At 36.1% G+C, this 20,254-nt stretch overlaps 3 protein-coding genes across 3 annotated transcripts in view; 2 read left to right on the top strand and 1 right to left on the bottom strand.

Annotated features, from left to right (window-relative positions):
* Positions 1 to 10,149, bottom strand: part of LOC120267510 (alpha-N-acetylglucosaminidase-like) — a 16,201-nt gene extending 6,052 nt beyond the window's left edge. The window contains exons 1-10 of the mRNA XM_039275186.1: positions 9,790 to 10,149; positions 7,946 to 8,022; positions 7,531 to 7,742; positions 6,416 to 6,537; positions 5,887 to 5,972; positions 4,465 to 4,559; positions 3,288 to 3,369; positions 2,546 to 2,652; positions 2,120 to 2,150; positions 150 to 267 (exon numbers count right to left, since the gene is read on the bottom strand). Of these exons, the coding sequence (XP_039131120.1) occupies positions 150 to 267; positions 2,120 to 2,150; positions 2,546 to 2,652; positions 3,288 to 3,369; positions 4,465 to 4,559; positions 5,887 to 5,972; positions 6,416 to 6,537; positions 7,531 to 7,742; positions 7,946 to 8,022; positions 9,790 to 10,011 (1,152 nt within the window). The 5' untranslated portion in view covers positions 10,012 to 10,149. The remainder of the gene's footprint in view (positions 1 to 149; positions 268 to 2,119; positions 2,151 to 2,545; positions 2,653 to 3,287; positions 3,370 to 4,464; positions 4,560 to 5,886; positions 5,973 to 6,415; positions 6,538 to 7,530; positions 7,743 to 7,945; positions 8,023 to 9,789) is intronic.
* A 2,530-nt stretch (positions 10,150 to 12,679) lies between these two features.
* Positions 12,680 to 13,447, top strand: LOC120267186. Its single transcript, XM_039274883.1, has 2 exons — positions 12,680 to 13,070; positions 13,116 to 13,447. Exons 1-2 carry the CDS (start codon positions 12,680 to 12,682, stop codon positions 13,445 to 13,447), a joined length of 723 nt encoding a protein of 240 aa, XP_039130817.1.
* Positions 13,448 to 14,654: 1,207 nt separating this feature from the next.
* Positions 14,655 to 19,576, top strand: LOC120267185. The gene is made up of 5 exons (XM_039274882.1): positions 14,655 to 16,197; positions 16,591 to 17,206; positions 17,279 to 18,215; positions 18,271 to 18,354; positions 19,487 to 19,576. The coding sequence occupies exons 1-5, from the start codon at positions 14,655 to 14,657 to the stop codon at positions 19,574 to 19,576; spliced, it is 3,270 nt and encodes a 1,089-aa protein (XP_039130816.1).
* The last annotated feature ends 678 nt before the right edge of the window (positions 19,577 to 20,254 follow it).

Below are 20,254 nucleotides of genomic sequence, written 5' to 3'. Positions count from 1 at the left end.
GAGTAAGCAAACCTATAATGGTCATTTTTTAAATTAAAACTATGTACGATGCATTTCTCAAGTTGTTAAGGTTACTGTGCTAGTTTCTCAAAAAACAGTCATGTTTCACAAAGAACAATAACGACTACAAAAATTAGAAAAATACACACCTGCATCAGCCAAATAGCATCTTTGTCACCACTTTGCATTCCTTTAAATATTGCCGCACCTAAAGAGGATATGTATTCTGGCTCATCAATAGGAGGAGTATTCTCATCAAATGTATCACTGCAAATGAGGAAAAACACAGCAAAAAGAAATTTATGGTCTAAATAACTCACTGAAAACCTACTTTATCACCATCATTTTCGACCAAATGTCATCATTACCATCTCCAAGTGCATGGCATATGCTGGATGTTTAAGTTGAACCAGATCAAGGTTAAAACGAAGCATGTCAAGTAAGTTTACTAGTACCAAGTTCCCAGAACACTTTGAGAAACACCATGCCCATCACACCACAGTCCAATTAAGATATTTTCCAGCATGTATCTCCAGCATGACATCAACAATGGGTGATGTCTATATACCAAATAGCAGCTGAAAAATAGCAGTCATCAAAATTGACTGGTTACTACCAAGCCATTGTCTTGGTTTCACCTGAAATTAAATAGCAGCACCAGGTGATTATCTTTCAGTTGTTCAAACCAAAATGGAACAATTTTGGTATTATTCAAATCAATGGATGAATATGGGGACTAAATCAAAAACTCTACATTGTATGGGTATATTTGGCATGAAAAAATTTGTAAGAAATATTCAAATTCCTACAATCTCTCCATTGATATGACACTAAATTTGGTTAGGCATGCGTTGTAGATAAAAACTGCATATTTATCATCATGCATTTAGTTGTTGATCTTTTATTAATCATGCATTTTCTTAGCATTTGTAATGAGTTCTTCTTCCTTTTTGTACAAACTACTTCTTTTAGTTATTTTGCATATAGGAGGCTGGAGCTAACCCAAAACTCTAATAAACTAAGGGTGTTCCAAAGGCAAGGAGAAAAATAACAAGACTAAACAGGTGGGCCAGCTTTTTCAAGATACATAACTTTTCAAGTAAACTGGCACATCTGTGGTCTGTAAAAGTAACTAGAACCCAGCTCTTAACACTTTATATGAAAGGCATCAAGAAAAGGGTTTTCAAGGGACAGAGGTAGACAGAAAGGGTGGCGGCTGGACAAGAAAAGAGGGTTCTGAAGGCTCTGAAAGGAGGCTAAAAGAGAAGAAAATGGCTAAAAACCTGAAGATTAAGTCTTTGTGGGCAACATAAGGGGTTTTCCAAATCCTGTTGTGCTGTGTTCTTGCATAGCTTTTACTCTTCCGCTTTCTTTTGTAATTAAGACATGGAAGTGTAGAACTTCTCTCTAGGTTTGGGATTAGCCCAAAGTAGTGATGATTGATGTGGTTGTTCTTTTTGTAAGAATCTTTTATGATTAATGGTAGAATATTTGAGTAGGCTTATGATTTGTGTTTGCATATCTTGTGAGTGTGAAAACATTTGCTTGCCGTATCATAGGGACCAAGATTAACTAAAAGGTTATTCTAAGTCTTGGAAATTCTTAAGTCAACCCTAAAATTATTGAAGAGTATTTTGAGGAGCCATGGTTTAATCATTGTAAATTAAAAGGGATTTGAAGGAGTTCATCTACCAACACAGAGGCACCTGGTGATGTCTTCACTGACCTGCATCAAACTGAGACCATCTCAGCTACTTTTTGTGAGTTCCTGCCAATTTAGGTCTAACCCAAATCTGACCCCCAGTCTGTTCCCCTGCATCTTTGGCCCCATTTGTGTAATTTCTCCCGCTTATCGCTTTTATCTCCCATCTCTAGCATCTTTTAATTGCCAAGATATCCCATTGTTGTAATAGATTATAATCATGCATTGGTCTCCGGATCGAGCTTTAATTACTACTTACAAAACCGTACGCTTCGTAATTGTGCAACAACTAAAGCCTAGAATCTTGGGAATCTATATTTCTCTTATTCCTAATTAATATGTCTATTAGCAAATATTTTACATGTTTAAAAAATGACAAGATTAAGATCAATAAATAAAAACAAAATAGAAATGTACCAATTGTAGATGTGACTAGTTCTCCCATATTCTGCAAAACATACAAAATGCAATATTAATAAAAAATCAATATCAGAAAATACTTGATTAATAATAAAATATTTAAAGAAAATATAATGTCTTTGGACTGTTACTGGCAGATGTTACAAGATCATTAGTTGCTGGGCAAAGCCAGTAGTGGGCACGAAAGTGCTAATAGCATGGATTAATAATAGCATTACTATCACATGTAGTATACAAAGCAAATAATTTGAGATTTGAAAAATCACATCTAACATATGCTGTGAGCTGACAAAGTTGGACATGACTTTAGGGGATGAAGATATTAACAAATTTATTTAAGGAAACACAATTTGTTTGACATATGTGGTCTTACTTCTTACAATTAGGAAATACCACAGACCCTCATCCTCCATTAGATGATACCTTTAAACTGTTGTTCTATGAAAGCTTTTCCAACTTCTACAAACAAGGGATCTGTCGCATCCAGGAGATATGTACAACACCATTTTGGATTGCTATCAACAGTAAACCTTCACAAAAAATGAAAAAGATGAAACCATAGGATGGAATTGCGAAAATACATACAAAATAATCAGTACAATACACAAAAAGTTTCGAAAAGAATATAGCTATTATTTCAGGGATTTTAGGCATGGAAGCAACAGCTTATACTGGTAAAACTCCCAGATAGAGGAGATTTCATTTAGGTGGGAATTTCAGGGAGCTTATCCTGATTGTGTAAATACTCCTTGTAGGTATCTGATTGTGCTAAGAAAATTCATGGTAGTGCTTTATTTTGAACATGTTCTGCTTCACATGTTAGTCCACTCGAATTGATTTTATTACTGATAGCTCTTTAGATAAGAGTCTGATGTGGAGGAATTTGTCCAATATACAGCCTGTGTTTAGAAGATTGCTTCATCTTGAACTTTTTATCACTGATCTTGACCTTTTGTTTTAATAGTAAAGGTTTCATGAAATATATATAGAGAGAACTTAAGTTAGGCCTGAAGTGCAGAAATCTAAGATTACAGATTCGTGATCGCACAATATATATATATATAAATATTTATATGCAAATATAAGCTTAGAATTCTAAGTTGTTCATCACTGTTTCTATTGAGAAATGAGAGATTTTATTTGAGAAGAGATGCAGGAAACTAACCAATTTCCAAGCCGAGTTATTTTTGCAGAAGGAAATTTGGACTTCAATGCTGAGGGCACATTTCCAGAAAAGGCCGGAAGAACTGCAAGTATAGATCTTATAGTTCAGTATATACTTTGAGAATAACTTTTAATTTATTTTATGAGTCAAAACATGCAACTGGTTCCGACAGACATATTCCTACAGACATAAGACTGTCACCATTAATTTGATTTAAATTAGGGCCCTATCTAGAGATATGAATAAAAATCCTGTGCAAAACCAACAGCTGTGGGTCCAAGTGATAGAGGCATGGGTTGTTCAAGTTCAAATCCTTGTGTACGCAAAAAGCACATGTTGGGAAAGGTCTAACCCCTTATAAAACTCCCAGTACCTTGCTCTCTTAGGAAGTAGGTGGGTAAAAAAAATAAAAAGAAAAACATCCCATGCAAGTCAGAGTAAATAATTAGTTGATGAACAGGCTTGTTTGACTAAAACATGCAAGTCAGAGTAAATAATTACTCTGGCCTGCATCTATACTCTCACCGAATGCAAGTTCTTTTGCACATTACCCAGTTAGAAAAATTCAATTGCCAACAAAACATTATTTTTGAATTGCATAGCACATAAGGAAGAAATAAAATGCACATATCCATTGATAAAAAGGTAAAATTTTATTTCATCATTACAATCCAAATCTTATTGGTGCAATAGGATATTATTCTATCTATACTACCACCATTAGTAGGTTATAATGATTGTTATAAGATATCTGACTGAAGTATATCTAGGCACATGCACAGGAAAACAGTAGAAACATGGAACCAAAAATGATGAAAATTCTGTTCCAGGAAAACGATCTTGAGTAGTAACAATATCAAATGCTATACCAATAAGGACTCATGTGATGCACACATTTTTTTACACTAGGCACCGGCTATTTGAAAAGAATTTATGTATTTCAAAATAAATGAGAGAAAAATTGACAAATTATGAGATTCATTAAGCATGATGGCCAGTATTTGAAAAGAAAAAAAAAAGGATTGTGAGTTAATAAAACTAGAATATTAAAAGTAAAAAAAAAACAATACAACAATTAAAAAAATATTAACTTAAGAAATTTGGAATTAAAAAAATCAATCTCTGCAACAGTTACAGGGATTTGCCAAGACAAGGAGATAAAATAAGCATACCATACCTGGAGACATTCCAAACTCAAACATACGAGAAAGAATCTTTTTCTGAAGAGCAAGTTGATCATCAAGCCAAGTCTGAGGCAATGGTCCACCCCATCTGTCATTTAACAAGAAATCGATTAAATACCAGACAATCAAAAGAATAACCCAGCCAAAATCTTTAGCATACAGAGCTGAAAATATAAATCTACAGAAGGAAAAGGATAATACAATGACAATTTAAATTGTCTGCCAATCGATTTCATACAATTAAGGAAATAGGACACCCCTAAATAGTCTCTTGGATCCACAAAATAACTCGGCATGATTTTTCTACTCTGAAATGAACTAGAGAGCAAACATAAATGATTCTAAAAAGTAAAAACCAAGATTTTTCTAATATCTCATGCTCGAAAATATTCTTTTTATTGTCATCTGTTAGTTTAACCAAAAGGAACATCTAATGCAAATGCTAATTTTAGAACCTCGTAGTTTGACTAATTTCGACTGTCAAACCATTTCTTAGAACTACACAGAACATAATGTTTCTGAAGAGATCCTTAGTCTTACATGATGATGATTTATATCACCTGACTGAAGACTATATAACTTAAAATGAATGATTTGGTATAGGCAATGAATCAAGTATGTTAAGCTCTTGCAACATCAGGAGCAATAACCTACCTATTGTCTTAAGTCTAGTCCTCTTAAAAATGGGTACCTTCTAGACCAGAGCCAACTCATTGTGTTGCACAAAATCAATCTAGAGACTAAGTCTAGACATGTAGATGGAAAAATATACAATGAGGGGGCGAAGTTAATAGCTTGAGTTCTCATGACAATTATCAAAATTATAGCAGAAAAGTTTTTTTTTTTTTTTTTCTAATCAAAACAAGTACTAATCAATTTGATAAATATTTGGCCAAAATGTTTTACTGATAACAATTATTTCTTGCCTAATTTTGATGCCTTAGGAATCAAAGATACAAAGAAAAATAAAGTTAAGTTTTTGTTAAATTACTTTTGAATTTTTTTTTCTTTAAATATTCTAATGATAAAAGAGCAAAATACCAAATTTATGTATAAAGGTTACCAAGATAACTTATTTGTGTCCTTTTCTCAATAGAGAAGACAGTAACAAATACTTCAATGAAAATATCTATGAAGATTTTCAAGATGAGATGTGAATAACATGTAAGGTTATAACTAAAAAAGGGGATGTGGAAGACCAATGTGACCCTAGACTTCCATTGCTAACTACTATTATGAATGAAAGTTTTAATAGTTAATCAATCCAAATGTGTTTTGACTTCTAACACAAAACCAACTTTCATCAATGAATCTCAGTTTATCCTTTTGAGACTAGCCAAAGTACATTACACATAATAATATATAAGCCCAGCCATTATCTAATGAGGAAAGGATAAGAATGTATTACCACTCACCCATGCATATTACCCATGCGGGACCATGCAAGAAATGCTGGACCTCCAAAAAAGTCTTCCAGATCTGAATTACTGATATTGAATTTCTGTAAAAGAGTATCTACAGTAATTAATTATTACACTTGAATTAGCACAAAAGGAGTAGATGTTATGAAAACCGCATAAAGACCACTCTTGACAATTGCATAGATTTAGTTGAAATAATAGGGTCAAGTTTGTTAGATGCAGATGAAACACAATATGTAAACCTGATTCAACCCAAAAGTTTTATAGGATGATAAACCCAAACTTATATAATCATGTCTGTTCTAACTTAACTGGGCTTATTAGTTACTCTAATAAAGGTAACATTATATAGTTCAAACATAGAATTGAGAGAGAAAAAATGTTTGACATGTGATTGATACTAACAAAAAATGTGCATTAAAATTACTTTAAAATTTTCCAAAAAAAAAAAAAAATTCAAAGATTGGAATCCTTTTTACCATTATGTCTTTCCAACTGCTTATTTATGGAGTATAAGTAATACCTGGAAAACTTTCTGCCAAATGGCTTCCTGTCCATTGAAAGCCAAAGGTAAATTAATACCTTGCAGAGCCATCCAATCAATTTCCTTCTCCCACCTTTCCCAGTCCCACCATGCCATTGAATCTGAAAAGCATATAAATTGCTCAAACAGTAAATCAAGTCAAGGTATGGAGATTTATAGTGTTGTCTATCTTAAGATGGCAAAGGCATTAAAAGATTTTAGCACAATGGCCGTGAAGGGCTAAAGACATTTGTTGGAATCTTGTGTGAGATCTACTTATTTATTTTGCTTAAAAAATAAAGACAACAGAAGGCATAAATCTTAAAATTTTCTTTAAATATTCCAGCAACTTATAACACTGGCATAGAAAAATAAACCAATTCATTTATTCCCAAAACTATTTACAATATGCAATATGTAAATATATATGATATATCTACATGAAGATGAAACCAATAAACTAACTAACAAATACACAAACTAGATAAAAATGACATATCATGATTGTTGGCACAACATAAAGGTACAACTAAATATGATCCAACATGATCCTCATAATGTCATGCATCCAAGACAAGCATACAAGTTCAGCTTGCAGGAAAATGTAGTTGGCGTTGCTTTGGTATGACCAAACAGTTCAATCAACAGCTCTATATGAATCAACATTCAAAATGATCCAATCTCAACCATTCACACTCAAACATGTAAACCCAAAGTTTTAGGAAAGCAGACTAGCAAATCCCCAAGCATCTTAAATATCTCTTTTTCAAAATGCCACTCATTGGATTCAAAACCAAACATTTTCTTTGCCGTCGCATGTACTTGATATACTACTAATCACACCTTTCTTTTGTGAAAGTAGAATACTAGGAGAAGAGAACAAATGCACTAAATGGTGGAAGAACAGATAAAATGAAGACAAAAATTCATGCGTATTATATATATTGCAGGATAATAACATTCAGAGCATTTTTCTTTTTCAAACTTGGTTTATTTCATGAATTTAGAAGAAATATAAACGTAAATATGACACAGTAGAAGAACAAAAAAGAGAAGAAACTAAATCTACCACTTTTCAGTAAACAAGAACAAACAATAAAAAAAGAGTAGCTTACAGCTAGAGGTAACCGCATTCTGGTAGTAGTTCCATGGAACAGGTCTTTTGATCAACACACCAGCAGGGTGAACATGTGGTAGAAACCCTGGTGTAGGCACTGAAAATAACTGTGTGCCGCCAGTTTTGTCCCAAGATATATGTGCCATGCACCAGCTCTTTAAATACCAATGCAGTCCAGCTGAAAGTTCCACTCCACTTCCTCCACGAATTCTAATAAAAAATGAAACAAAAATTAACATTTCAAGCTTTTAGATTAAAAAAAAAAAAAACAAAGTATGATGTTCACATTTAAATCCAAATTATTAAACTAAAGCCTTTTTTAAAATAGTTAACATATAATTTGTAGCAAAATAACTAATATTCACAGAACCGCACAACAATCAACAATTACTTGAAGAAGAATTTTAACATACAAGATTTCCGGATGCCCTTTTTCGCTAAATGATGGATGATTGCTGATAATAAAGCAAGCATCTCCACCACATGTTTCCTGAAGTAGATAAAAACAGGATGTGGAATGTATCAGTTGTATTATACATAGCCTACAATTTGAGGAAAGAAGCAAGAAAGCAAATAAGGGATGGACAAAATACATTGATACCAATTGTAATCAGGGTCAAAAAACAGCAAAGCAAAAGAGGTATCTCTCCTATTTCCAATAATCATGGACGTGTTGCTCCACTTACAAGTTAAAAAGAAAGGGAATGTAAAAATAAGAATAAAAATATCATTAACTTTAGAGTGATTACGATACCCAATCAAATTACTCTCTTCCTACATGCTCAGTGAAAACATCCCTAGTTCACCATTGCTTATTGATAAAGAGAATTGAAAGAGAGAGAGAAAAAACATTCTTGTCCTTGTCTCTTTCTATAAAAACCGCAAAGTAACAGTTGCAGTTACACCCGATCTTCTTTACTCACTCTTATGAAATAGAAACGACACATCTTGATCTCCATGCAATAGTAAAATGGGTGCACTTAGCAACCAAAACTACTATTGAAGTGAACAAGGTTTATGAGTAGATGACCAACTAATTGCCCCTGCAAAGTGAACAAGGTTAATTCAAATCCCTCACCATCTCCTTACCAAGTGTTATTATCAGAAGATTCCATCTCTCAATACAAACCAATCAGAAAGAACAAACTTAAACAAATCACTAGCTTCCAAATCTCTTTTTGCAAAGTAATATTCCCAAGCTCCCATCACTTACTAAAATATAAAAGCTTTTCACATGGGATAAAAAATCATTCATTAGCTACTACCAGGCCTATCTACTATTCAGACTGCTCACTCTTATGGAACCAGTCTAGCATTAAGCAAAAACTTGTTCCTACTTCCCATCATTAAAATCTGTAGTGGGACATTTAGCAAACCTTTCAAAACGATAAGGGAATTTCAAATCACAAACTAAAATTCTTCTATGCATTTTAATACAATGGAGATGTAGCAAAAGAAAATCCAAGGAAAAAAATGCACCCTGCACACACTTTTTGGAGGTTTACAGAAGCAATGCATTTATGTTCAGTTAAGGATATCCTGCTAAAAATCATGAGGAAAAGCAGTAAATGGAAGGTGTGAAAACTTGAAGCATGACCGTTCAACCAGTTCCATGCGAGCGAAGCCATGGTGCACCTTAAGCAACAAAGTACTTAACAACATGATGCCTATTAACGTAGCCGCAACACATACTCATAACAGACGATAAAGAATGATGGTTATATAGACACATCCTGTTGAGGCTTGGCGCATTTTAATACATGTGTGAGACACATTTGAGGAAGAATACAAGCATTCCATACAACAAATTAAATCATCATCCTGTCACCTATCATAAATGTATATTTTCTTTTCTAATCCTTCACAAAATTAACTTCAGATCCTAATTTCCTGGATTCTTGGTGAACCAATTCTGTTTCTCCTTTCTTTGGAGTCTACATTAATAACAAGGCTTAAAACAATATTTCACTCGAACACACAACACCAGATAACAGCACCATGCTAGAAACACAAAAAAAAAAAATACAGTACATTCCCTCAGCTAAATAAACATCAAAATGATCATTATTAATACTATCAATAACTCTACTAATCATGACTAGTAATAATAAGATGAAGAACTCTTTTCTATCTAAAAACAGATCAATTAAACTCTAAAACAGAAGGGCAAGACCAAAGAATGGCAATTGATACTATCATAATCAATACTAACACAACTGAAGAACTATAAAGCAGGAATCAAAAGTGATTGAAATACCTTGTCGATGACCTGAAAATCAAAGCTGGAACTATGAGAAGGAAGAAGGCGATTGAGGAGGCCACGAGCGGCAGCCTCCTGAACCGACGCAGAAGGTCGCTCTCGTTCATGTACATCAAGGAGATGAGAGAGGTGGGAGAAGTGGATCAGAGGAGATGAATGGACCAAGCAAAGGGCAGAGAAGAGTAAGGAGAGAAGAAGAGAGGTGGGCGTGGAAGCCATGAATGGAAGGAGTGAGTGCTTGTGAAGTGAAGGAAGTGAGGAAGCGATTTATATCAGAATTCAGAAGTCATGGTATGGAGAGTGGAATGAGAGGGAAGCGGCAGATGCCCAGCCGCAAAAGAGTTCGAGGCGGAAACAGACAACCGCCGGCCGAGGATGGGACCCATTTGTTTTCTTATCTCATATTATTGAAATTACAAACTTACCCTTATTTAAAAAAAAAATCATAATTTTATTAAGAAAATAAAAATAACACCCCAATAAACATATCTTTGATCGTTAAACTTTGATAAACATGCCACCTCATCAATTTATTAAACTTTTATCTATTAAATTATTTTTCTATAATAGTTATACTATAAAATATGACCTAAAATTGACCAATTAAACTCCTACCTATTAAATTATCTCTTATACTATAATTATTTAATAAAAATTTAAATATTGTTAATTAAAAAATAAATAATATATTTTAAAAAATTATAATTCCAAGTAAATAATTAAAATTATTAAAATATATTATTGGTAATAATAAATTATTATATTATTTTGAAAATATAATTTATTTGTGATGATAAAAATAAAAAAATTGAAAATTATTTGAAAATGTGGGTCCCATCATTTTTAATTTAAAAAAAAATAAAAAAAAATGATGAGACCCACCCATTAAGCGATTGGTGACCACTAAAAGCTCAATGGGCATTAAACCTCTTTATGAAGGGCTTAATGCTCCATTGTTTATTGAACCCCCATTAAACCCCCACTAAAAATGCTCTAACAATAATTATGACCCTAATTCCTCTCATACTAAAAATTGGAACTCAATAGAGATACCAATTATAAAATAAAAAAATATTTCTTTCGTCTTTTAATAAGTGTTTGTTTGTAAATATATTTTATGACCTAAATAATCTGTTCGCATATCTAATTTAAATGTGAATTTTTAAATTTAATCCTACTAATCTATTTAAATACATTGTTTTCCATTACTATCGTCATAATACATAACTGTAGTAACATTACTATAGTAAATGAAAAGAAAAATAGGTAAAATGAGAAATGTAGGTTAAATATTCGTGAAATTTTTTACTTCTAATTACTTTCCTTATTTTTATGAGAAAATTAAAGTGAAAATTTAGTATAATGGAATCGAGGGAATATTAAGAACATTCAGGCTGAGGTAATGATGAAGTCAGAGGGTGTGAAAGGGCCATCACCTCCTCCGGCATGTTACAAATCTCAGTTAGGGGCCGTTTGATTTGTGGTAATGATATATTATTACGTAACGAGATTACCATGGTAATATGAGTGGGAATGTTATATGGTTGGGAATATTACGGTAATTTAATATAACCATGTTTGGTTGAGAACTCTTATTACCGGGAATAGTTTATTACCGTGTTTAGTTGTCATGGTAATCAATTTGTTAAATTATAAAAAGTTATAAGATTACCATGGTAATCCAAGATAGACACCATATTTGGTGGTAATAGGATTACCACTTTTTTGGTAATATTTATAAGTTAGTAATGTGATATTATCATCCACATTACCACCGGTGCAATGCCAAACGTGGTAATATTTTCAGATTACCACGTGGTAATCTTTCTATATTACCGCGAACCAAACGACCCCTTAGTATATTATGAATTTATATACCGTTTAAATACATATATTTATATAATGTGTATATATTTATATTACAAACCCCTAGTTTTTTTTATAAATTATATATATAATTTAAACAAATTATATTTTTAAAGGAGGCTTTTTACAAAAACCCTTTATTTTTTTATAAATTAATATATATGGTTCTATAAATATATTTTTAGAAAAAATATTTATAAAAAACTATTATTTTGCTTTTTTATTATTTCAGCCCCATTAGTGTTTTTACTAGTTGTACTATAACTTTTAAGAATATATTTAACTTCGCTTAAAAAAAAAAAAAAAATCCCCACTCCATCTTTGTGTCTCTCACACATACACACGCACACATATCAGCTGCTACTTGACTACTGCTATTATCATCTTTATTTTTAATATATATAATTTATTTATTAAAAAAAAGATATTTGCCATTTGAAGGAAGTTGATTTAAAGAAATATTTGTATTTAATTTAATAATTATTAATTGAAAATATTGTGATACATTAAAATAGTATATTTAAAAAAAATTATCTTTGGATAACATAATAAGAAAACAAAAAACGAGTACTAATCAAGTGATTGAATCTTGTTAACCAGTGTTGCGTGTGAGGAAGCGAAGAACTAGTGTGGCAATTCGTCGAACACTTGGTATGCAATATCACAATACCTAGCAATCACACAATGAATGGGCAATGCAAGGATAACATACAACCAATCTCACAAGAATAAAGTAAGATACACCAATTTAACGTGGTTCGACTAAGAACAAGCATACATCCACGAGAGAACAATACTTCACTATATCATGGGGGAATAACAACAGTACAAGAGTACAAGAAATAGACATAAAGCCACAAGAGGATTATTCTCATCAGAATCATCTCCTTCAATAACAAAGACAGGTCCCCTGATAACATCCAAGAACATTCAACTCTTCGGTGGTCCAAGTCTCCTCCCCCCTCTGTGAGCATCTCCTCCCTCTTCCTCTGTGAGGGTTTCTCTCTTCTCCCCGCTTGCCATGGCAAGTGGGGTGCCGCTGGCTGGTCTTTCTTCGCAGCAGCCTCCTCGGTCTTGGGCTCAAATCGCCTCTCAAGCCACTCGTACCATTGTTGGATCCCCTCTTTACAACTCTGAGATCTTGGGGAAGATTAAGGCCTCGTCATCACAGTTTGTTCGGGTTGACAATGAGGAGCTTGACCGAGCTCGTATGAAGTTCCAAAACTCCTTGTATGGTAAATTTTTCGGCAAGCCACCGTCATTTGAACAGGTGAAACTGATTCTAATGGCCAAGTGGGCTGATCTCGGTGAGGTTTGTATCTCTGATCTTCCTAATGGGTTCCTATTGATCCGTTGTGGCTCTCACTCGGTCATGCAGAAGCTTCTTCAGGATGGGCCTTGGTCTATCAATGGTATAATACTTCAGCTCTCCCCCTAGAAGCCGTTTTTTGAGCCAGCTTTTGCCAAGCTCAATACGGCTGCAATTTGGGTTCAGCTTCACAATCTCCCTGTCGACTTTTGGGATGGAGACTCTCTTGAATCTCTTACTGCTCACCTTGGTCCTCTTCTGAAAGTGGATGATCTTACGTTATCTCTGTCCCGGTCTAAGTTTGCTCGTGTTTGTATTGAGATTGATATTTCTAAACCTTTGTGTCGTGGTTTTCGGGTTGGGGATGATGCTCATCGTGTTTTTGTGTTGGTTTTGTATGAAAGGCTTCCCATCTTCTGCTACTCTTGCGGGATGATTGGCCATGGGTCCGATTCGTGTCTCGGAGTAGCGGTAGGCTGAGCCCGGTGAGATCGACCCACCCCTTCGTTCTCAACGAAGGTCGGAGGTAGGATCCAGATCGGGTACTGCTGCTCGGACAATGGACTTGGACGACATTGGTCAGGATCCTCTGGCTTCTGAGGTGGTGGTGGAGCCTCATTCTCTCTCGTCGGACTCAGGTTTTGGATCCTGGATGCAGGTTGCTCGCCGGCGAGGTCGCGGACGTGGTCGTAGTGACAGGCCTCGTGCTGGTCACGTGAGCACGGACGAGGCAGCTGTGCAGCATGCCGATGGGACGGGTGTCAGGGACGCTGGCAATGGGAATACACGTGGCGGCTTTAGAGCGCGTGGGAGAGGCGGTTTCGTGGTCTCGCGTACTCCTCGAGCAACGTTCTCTGACCACGATGTGACCCCACTTGCTAGTGCTGCTCTGCACGAGAACGTTCCAATTGATACTAACAAGTCTTCTCTGCCTCGGGACCCTGTAGTTGTCTTTTCGGGAGAACCTCTCTCATCCACTCAGCACTCATCCCCTGACGCACTTAATGGGCAGAATGTTACCCTGCTCAATGACTCACCTGCTCCACTCTCGCCTCCTCGGCATCCACCCCATAGCATTATCACTGATGGGCAGAGTGTTGTTTTGCCCAATGCTCCACATGATCTCTTACTTGGGAAGCATCGCACGAATGATATTGGACATCGGTCTTCCTCGCCGCCTCCTGTTATTCGTGCTTCCTTTCCACTTGGTTCTTCTCAGGGGTTATGTGATTCTGATCTTTCTCATGAGATGGTGGTTGATAGGGTCTCGGAGGCTCTTCGGGGGGACCCTCCTGATGCTAGTATTGATGATGAGGAGGGTTCATTGGAGAACGATGATGATGAGATGGGAGACGAGGTTGAACCGGATGATCTTATGACTCTCGGTCAGTATCAAGCGGAAGCCATAAGGGATGCTTTAATCCGGAAAGGGTCACAGGTTTCTCTGCCTTCTCTCAAGAAGGGTAGAGTGGATCTGGCAAGAAAGGACCGATAGTCTTGGCTTTTTCCCTTCTTCATGGGTTTTCTCTTACTGTTTATGGTGTTATCGGATTTATTGTTTTGTGTTCTCTTTATTGTGTTTGTTATGATGAATTTGTTTAATATCATCTGTTGGAATTGCAGGGGCATCTCTGCGAGGGATACCTCTAATCAAGTTCTTAGGTTTATTCGTAAGCACAAGTTGGATATGATTTGCCTTACGGAGACTAGGGCCAATGATGATCGGGTTAATCGGTTTTGTCGGTGTCTTCCTGTTTCGTGGGACTGGTCTGCTATTCTTGCCGATGGTTTTTCAGGGGGCATTCTAGTTGCTTGGCGGAAGGTTATTGGTAGGGTTTCTCCGATTGCTATTTCTCGGAGAGCACTTCACATGATCATTTCTCCGAATCAATTTGGTAACTGTATCATTTCGGTTATTTATAACTCAGTGCACTTTCATTCTCAATGTTCTTTGTGGAATGAGCTTTCTAGGTTCTCTTCCATTGGAATCCCTTGGCTTGTTATTGGAGATTTTAACACTATTTGTTCTAGTGATGAGCATAGGGGTGGTTCTTTTTATTATTATGCTCGCAAGGCTCGTTATTTCGTTAACTTTATTGAGAGTACTAACCTTCTGGATTTGCAGTTTATTGGTCCTAGATTCACTTGGTGTAATAAGAAAGCTGGTACTGCTCGACGCTGGGCTCGGTTGGATAGAGGGTTGATCAATTTAGAGTGGTCTTCTCGTTGTCGCTCAACCAGATTTCAGCACCTCCCGAAGGTTTTTTCCGATCATGCTCCCCTTTTGGTGACTGTTAATCTTTCTAATAGTCATATTCGTAGTCCCTTTCGCTTTAATAATTATTGGTTGGATTATGTTGGTTGTCATAGTGTTGTTCGCAGGGCTTGGGCTTTCTCCCCTAATGGTACCCCTATGCATGCTTTTACTCACTTGCTTTTTAGATTGCGTGCTAATATTCTTAATTGGTGTAAAGAGGGTTTGACTAATCTTGATATGGATATTAAGAATACTGAATCCATTATTTCTTCTCTAGAAATGTTTGTTGCCTTTGATGATGGTACGCAGGGTCTTCTAGAGGAGATGTATGCCAAATATGCAATGTTGGAAAAGCAAAACACCAACAAATGGGCCCAGCGTGCACACTTGGCCTGGGTTTGCGACGGGGACACCAATTCTAAATTTTTCCATAATGCTACTCGTATTCGCAGGCACATCAACCAGATCACTCAGGTAAAGGATGTTGGTGGTAATTTATTTACTGAGAGGTCGGGTATTGAGAATGCTTTTTTGAATTTTTATTCTCGATTGTGGACTGGTTCAACTACTGATTCCTTTGCTGATATTATGAGTGATATCCCTAATGATCTTCCACAGCTCTCGGATATGGATTGTGATTTCCTCATTCGTGAGGTTACCCGTGAGGAAGTTAGATTGTCTGTTTTTGAGCTTCCTTTGGGTAAATGTCCTGGTCCGGATGCCTTTAATGCTGAGTTTTATCGTTTTTTCTGGGCTGATATTGAAGATAGTTTGTTTGAGGCTGTTAATTTTTTCTTCACCAATTCTATTATGCCTAATTCTTGGGGGAAATCCTATATAGCCCTGATTCCCAAGAAAGACAGTCCTATGTCTGTTACTGATTACAGACCAATATCTCTGTGCAATGTGTGTTTTAAGATTATTTCTAAAATCTTGGCCAATCGTTTGAAGCTTGTTCTCCCTAATCTTATTGGTAGTGAACAAGCGGGCTTTGTTTCGGGTCGTTGTCCCTTCGATAATATTATTGCTTTGCAAGAAGTTGCCCATACGATTGAAACTGATTGTAGAAACCCCCCTAGGATGTTAATCAAAATAGATATCGTGAAGGCCTATGATACAATCCATTAGAGTGCAATTCTTGCTACTCTTTCCAAAATGAATTTCCCTCCTATTTGGATCTCTTGGATAGAAGCTTGTATTTCGTCCACCTCATTTTCCTTTCTTATCAATGGGCAGCCTACCCCTTGGATTAGATCTTCCAGGGGTATCAGACAGGGTGATCCTATCTCTTCTTATCTTTTCATTCTTGTTTCTCAAAATCTCACCACTATCCTGAATTTTGCTTTAGTTAATGACTTTGTCCCAGGTTTTGATATGCGGCTTCGCAGTAATTTTAATCATCTTATGTTTGCTGATGATTTAGTCATTATTACCCAAATGTCACGTAAGGCAGCTAGATCTATCAAGATTTGTCTAGACTTTTATGGCAAAATTTCTGGACAGGTCGCTAATGTTTCTAAATCTGCTATCTATTATCCAACCTGGGCTAGTAAGCGGGTGGCTAGTCGTATTTGTTCTATCCTTAACTTCTCGGCTGCTACTTTTCCATTTAGATATCTAGGGATTCTTATCTCTCCCAAGCGCTTGGCTAAATCCACTTTTGCTGCTCTTATTGATAACATTAAAAACCGCTGCTCTCGGTGGGTTCACTCTAAATTGTCACCTGCAGCCAAGACAGTGCTCATCAATACCTCACTTCTGTCCCTTCCTATCTACTATATGTCTGTTTATCCGATATATGACTCTATCCTATTGGAGATCCATAGGATTGTTAGGAGGTTCTTTTGGAGTAAGAGTAGCAATGGAAAGGGCATCCATGTTGTTGCTTGGAATGATCTTACTATTTCTAAGACTGAGGGGGGTCTTGCAATCAGAAATCTTACTCTTGCTAAGCATTCCTTGATGGCTAAAAATGTTTTTAAGTATCTTAATTGTGACGATTGTCTTTGGGTTGATATTCTGCTCCTTAAATAATGCATGCTTAACTTATGGAGGGACTCCATCCCTTCTGGTTGCTCCTGGTTCTTTAGGGGGCTCTGCTATATAGTCATCAAAGTTAATCCTAGCTTAAGAATTAACTCTGTTAATCCTGATCATACCTCTCTTTACAATCATCCCTGGTGCTCTGAGGTTCCTCTCTCGTTGTGTCCTACCTATTTCAATGTTAATTTAAATTTGGACTCTCTTGGAGTCTCTGATTTTTGTAGTAATGGGTCCTGGGATTTAGACAAGCTTGGGCTGTTATTTGGTGATTGGTTGGACTGCTTTATTCCTAAGCTGGGTGTCATTGATTCTAATGGCAATAATCATTGGGTTTGGTCCTCTAAATCAGTGAATCAAAGCACCTCAGCTATTGTATATCATTATCTTAATAGCTCATCTTGTTGGATTGATGGTTGGCCGGGTTGGAAGAGGATCTGGCATTTAAATGTGGCTCCTCGGGTCCAACATTTCTTGTGGCTAGCTTTTAAGGGAAGAGTTAGTACTTATGATTATCTTTATTCCATTAATCTGAGTCCCAGGAATTTTTGTGCCATGTGTAATTTAATGCATGAATCAATTGAGCATCTCTTATACTCATGCAATTTGGCTCAAGCTGTTTGGGGTCATGTTTGCACTAAGCTTAATATTCCAAATCCCTTTTCTGGGGGTTTTTGTTTTGGCGAATGGCTCATCTGTGATTTACTTTCTCCATTCGCTAAGGCAGTCATTGCTTCTGCAACTTGGTTTTTGTGGAAGAATAGATGTGACAAAATTTTCAGGAGCTTTTCTGTCTCTAGCTTGGTCATTGTCTCCCGGGCTTTCTCCCATGCAAGGGACTTCTCCTTTGCCCATGCTGATAAATTTGGATCCCGGTTGATTCTTAACAATTTTTCTTTCAGGGATGGACTTTTCCTTTTCGTGGTCAGCCAATGGATTGAGGCATCAGAGGTAGAGAATGTGGGTTTTTACTGTGTCTCTTCTAATCTCTCTGTGGTGTTGGCAGGTGCTGGTCCAGTACATGCAAGGAGTGCTGAGGAAGCTGATCTACAGGCGATCATCATTGTTCTTTAGGTTTCTGTGGATGCTGGTTTATCTCTCACGCACTGCTTCATCATGAGCCCAGGTTCCAGCAGGATTATTTCGCAGAACTCTACACCTGACTACAGGCTTCAGACTTGGATTAATAGCATCAACTCCATACTTCAAGGGGCTAACTGTCCTTCCATACATCTCATTCCCAAGTCTTGGGCTTCACCCGCTTACAAGCTTGCATCCTTGGCCTCCAATTTGCATTTGCTCACTTTATTTTTCCAGGGTCGTGAATTGCCGCGTAGGGTTATGAAGGCTTTTTGCAGCGAGGGTTTTATTTTTTAAGCTTTTGTTGTTTTGGTTGAGTCCTTGTATTTCTTTTGAGTATTGTTTTATTTTGTTTTGGTTTTGGTTGTACTAATGAACTCTTTGTAATTTTTTCCCCCTATTAATAAAATAAGCTCACCGAGCTCTTCTCTAAAAAGCCACAAGAGGATTACCAAGCTCTAAAAATTAGCCTTACCTCAATAAACAAGGGTCTTACCTTGCTTTAATGAGATCAAGCCAGAACAAGAGTTCTTTACACCTTCACTCTTTCCACTCTCCAAATACAAGAGAGCTCACCCTCTCTATCTTTCTCTCTTTTCTCTCCTTACACAACACCCAACAAACATAACACTATATAAAAAAATAGAGCAATCTAGACCGTTGGATTTAAAGATATCAAGATTTTGGCTTCATCACAAGGATATCAAGCCAATATTTAACAATCAGTATACCAATATGTATGAGATTAAAATCATATATATCTTGGCCCATCATGTATCAGATTAGTTCTGTGAAAATCTTGGTGTATCACTTGTATAAGAACATTATTGATAATATAAAAAACCTAATGAGGAAAATTCCTCACTAAAACCATATTCTTCATCTACAATTATAAGTTGAGGGCCTTTGATTTGGAGAAGCAAGAATATTTTGTCTATTGGTCCTGGAAACACACTGTGCATGTGGAATTCAATAGATGGTTAGACCTCTGAGCTTACAACAGTTGATGAAGACTATAACCCTGTGACCAGTGTATGCATTAAAGTTCCCTAACTTATAGATGAAACAATGGGACTGTTTGGTTTTATAAAGCTATTTTTTCTGTATTAAGAGCCTGGTTGGTTCCAGTGTGACATCTGCAGGTTGCAGCAGTGGATGAAACACTCAGATTCTGGAATGTGTTTGGAACTGCCCAAGCTCCAAAACCTGGGAAGAAGACAGCTCTTTGCTGAGCCTTTCTTAAGCTTCAATCACAGTACATGTGGCATGAAGACTTGCTTCTCAAAGTACTTATAGGAAGACATCACTGAAAGCAGAATCAATGTTAAACATCTGTTTGTTACTAACTCTGAGCTATATGATGTTCTCAAGATAAACAGACTTCATCAAGATTGGAGAGCTGATCAAGGGTTGAAGATGCTTCAGAGCCTTCTTGTGATTGCTGGGAGTCCTAAAATCCAAATTATTCCTCACAAATGGGGTGGCATTGCATTTAATTTGGTTGTTCATGGAGCTAGCATGCATGACCTAACTCTTTTTCACCAAGGCAGGGACCTTCCAAGATGGATTATGAAATATATTACAAACCTTGGTTTTCATTTGTAGTTTGTTTTCACTGTTTTATTTTCTTTTTCTTTTTGCTGTGTTGTAATTTGGTAGCTTGTTTTTCTTCTGTTTTCTGTATCTGTTCCTTGTTTTGGTTCTTGTTTCTTTTCTATTTGAATAAATAGCTTTTGAGCTCTTTATATATATATATATATATATATATATATATATATATATAAGTACTTACAGGAAGACAACAACAGTGTTTTGATTACAATGCTTTAAGGGAATAATTCATTCATTTCCTGCTACTTCAAATTAAGAAGATTGAAGCCATTGATCAATTGATTTGAATCTTTTTTTGC

The sequence above is a fragment of the Dioscorea cayenensis genome, chromosome 8, assembly GCF_009730915.1.
Source record: "Dioscorea cayenensis subsp. rotundata cultivar TDr96_F1 chromosome 8, TDr96_F1_v2_PseudoChromosome.rev07_lg8_w22 25.fasta, whole genome shotgun sequence".
NCBI lineage: Eukaryota > Viridiplantae > Streptophyta > Magnoliopsida > Dioscoreales > Dioscoreaceae > Dioscorea > Dioscorea cayenensis.
This window is presented reverse-complemented; position numbering and strand designations above follow the sequence as displayed.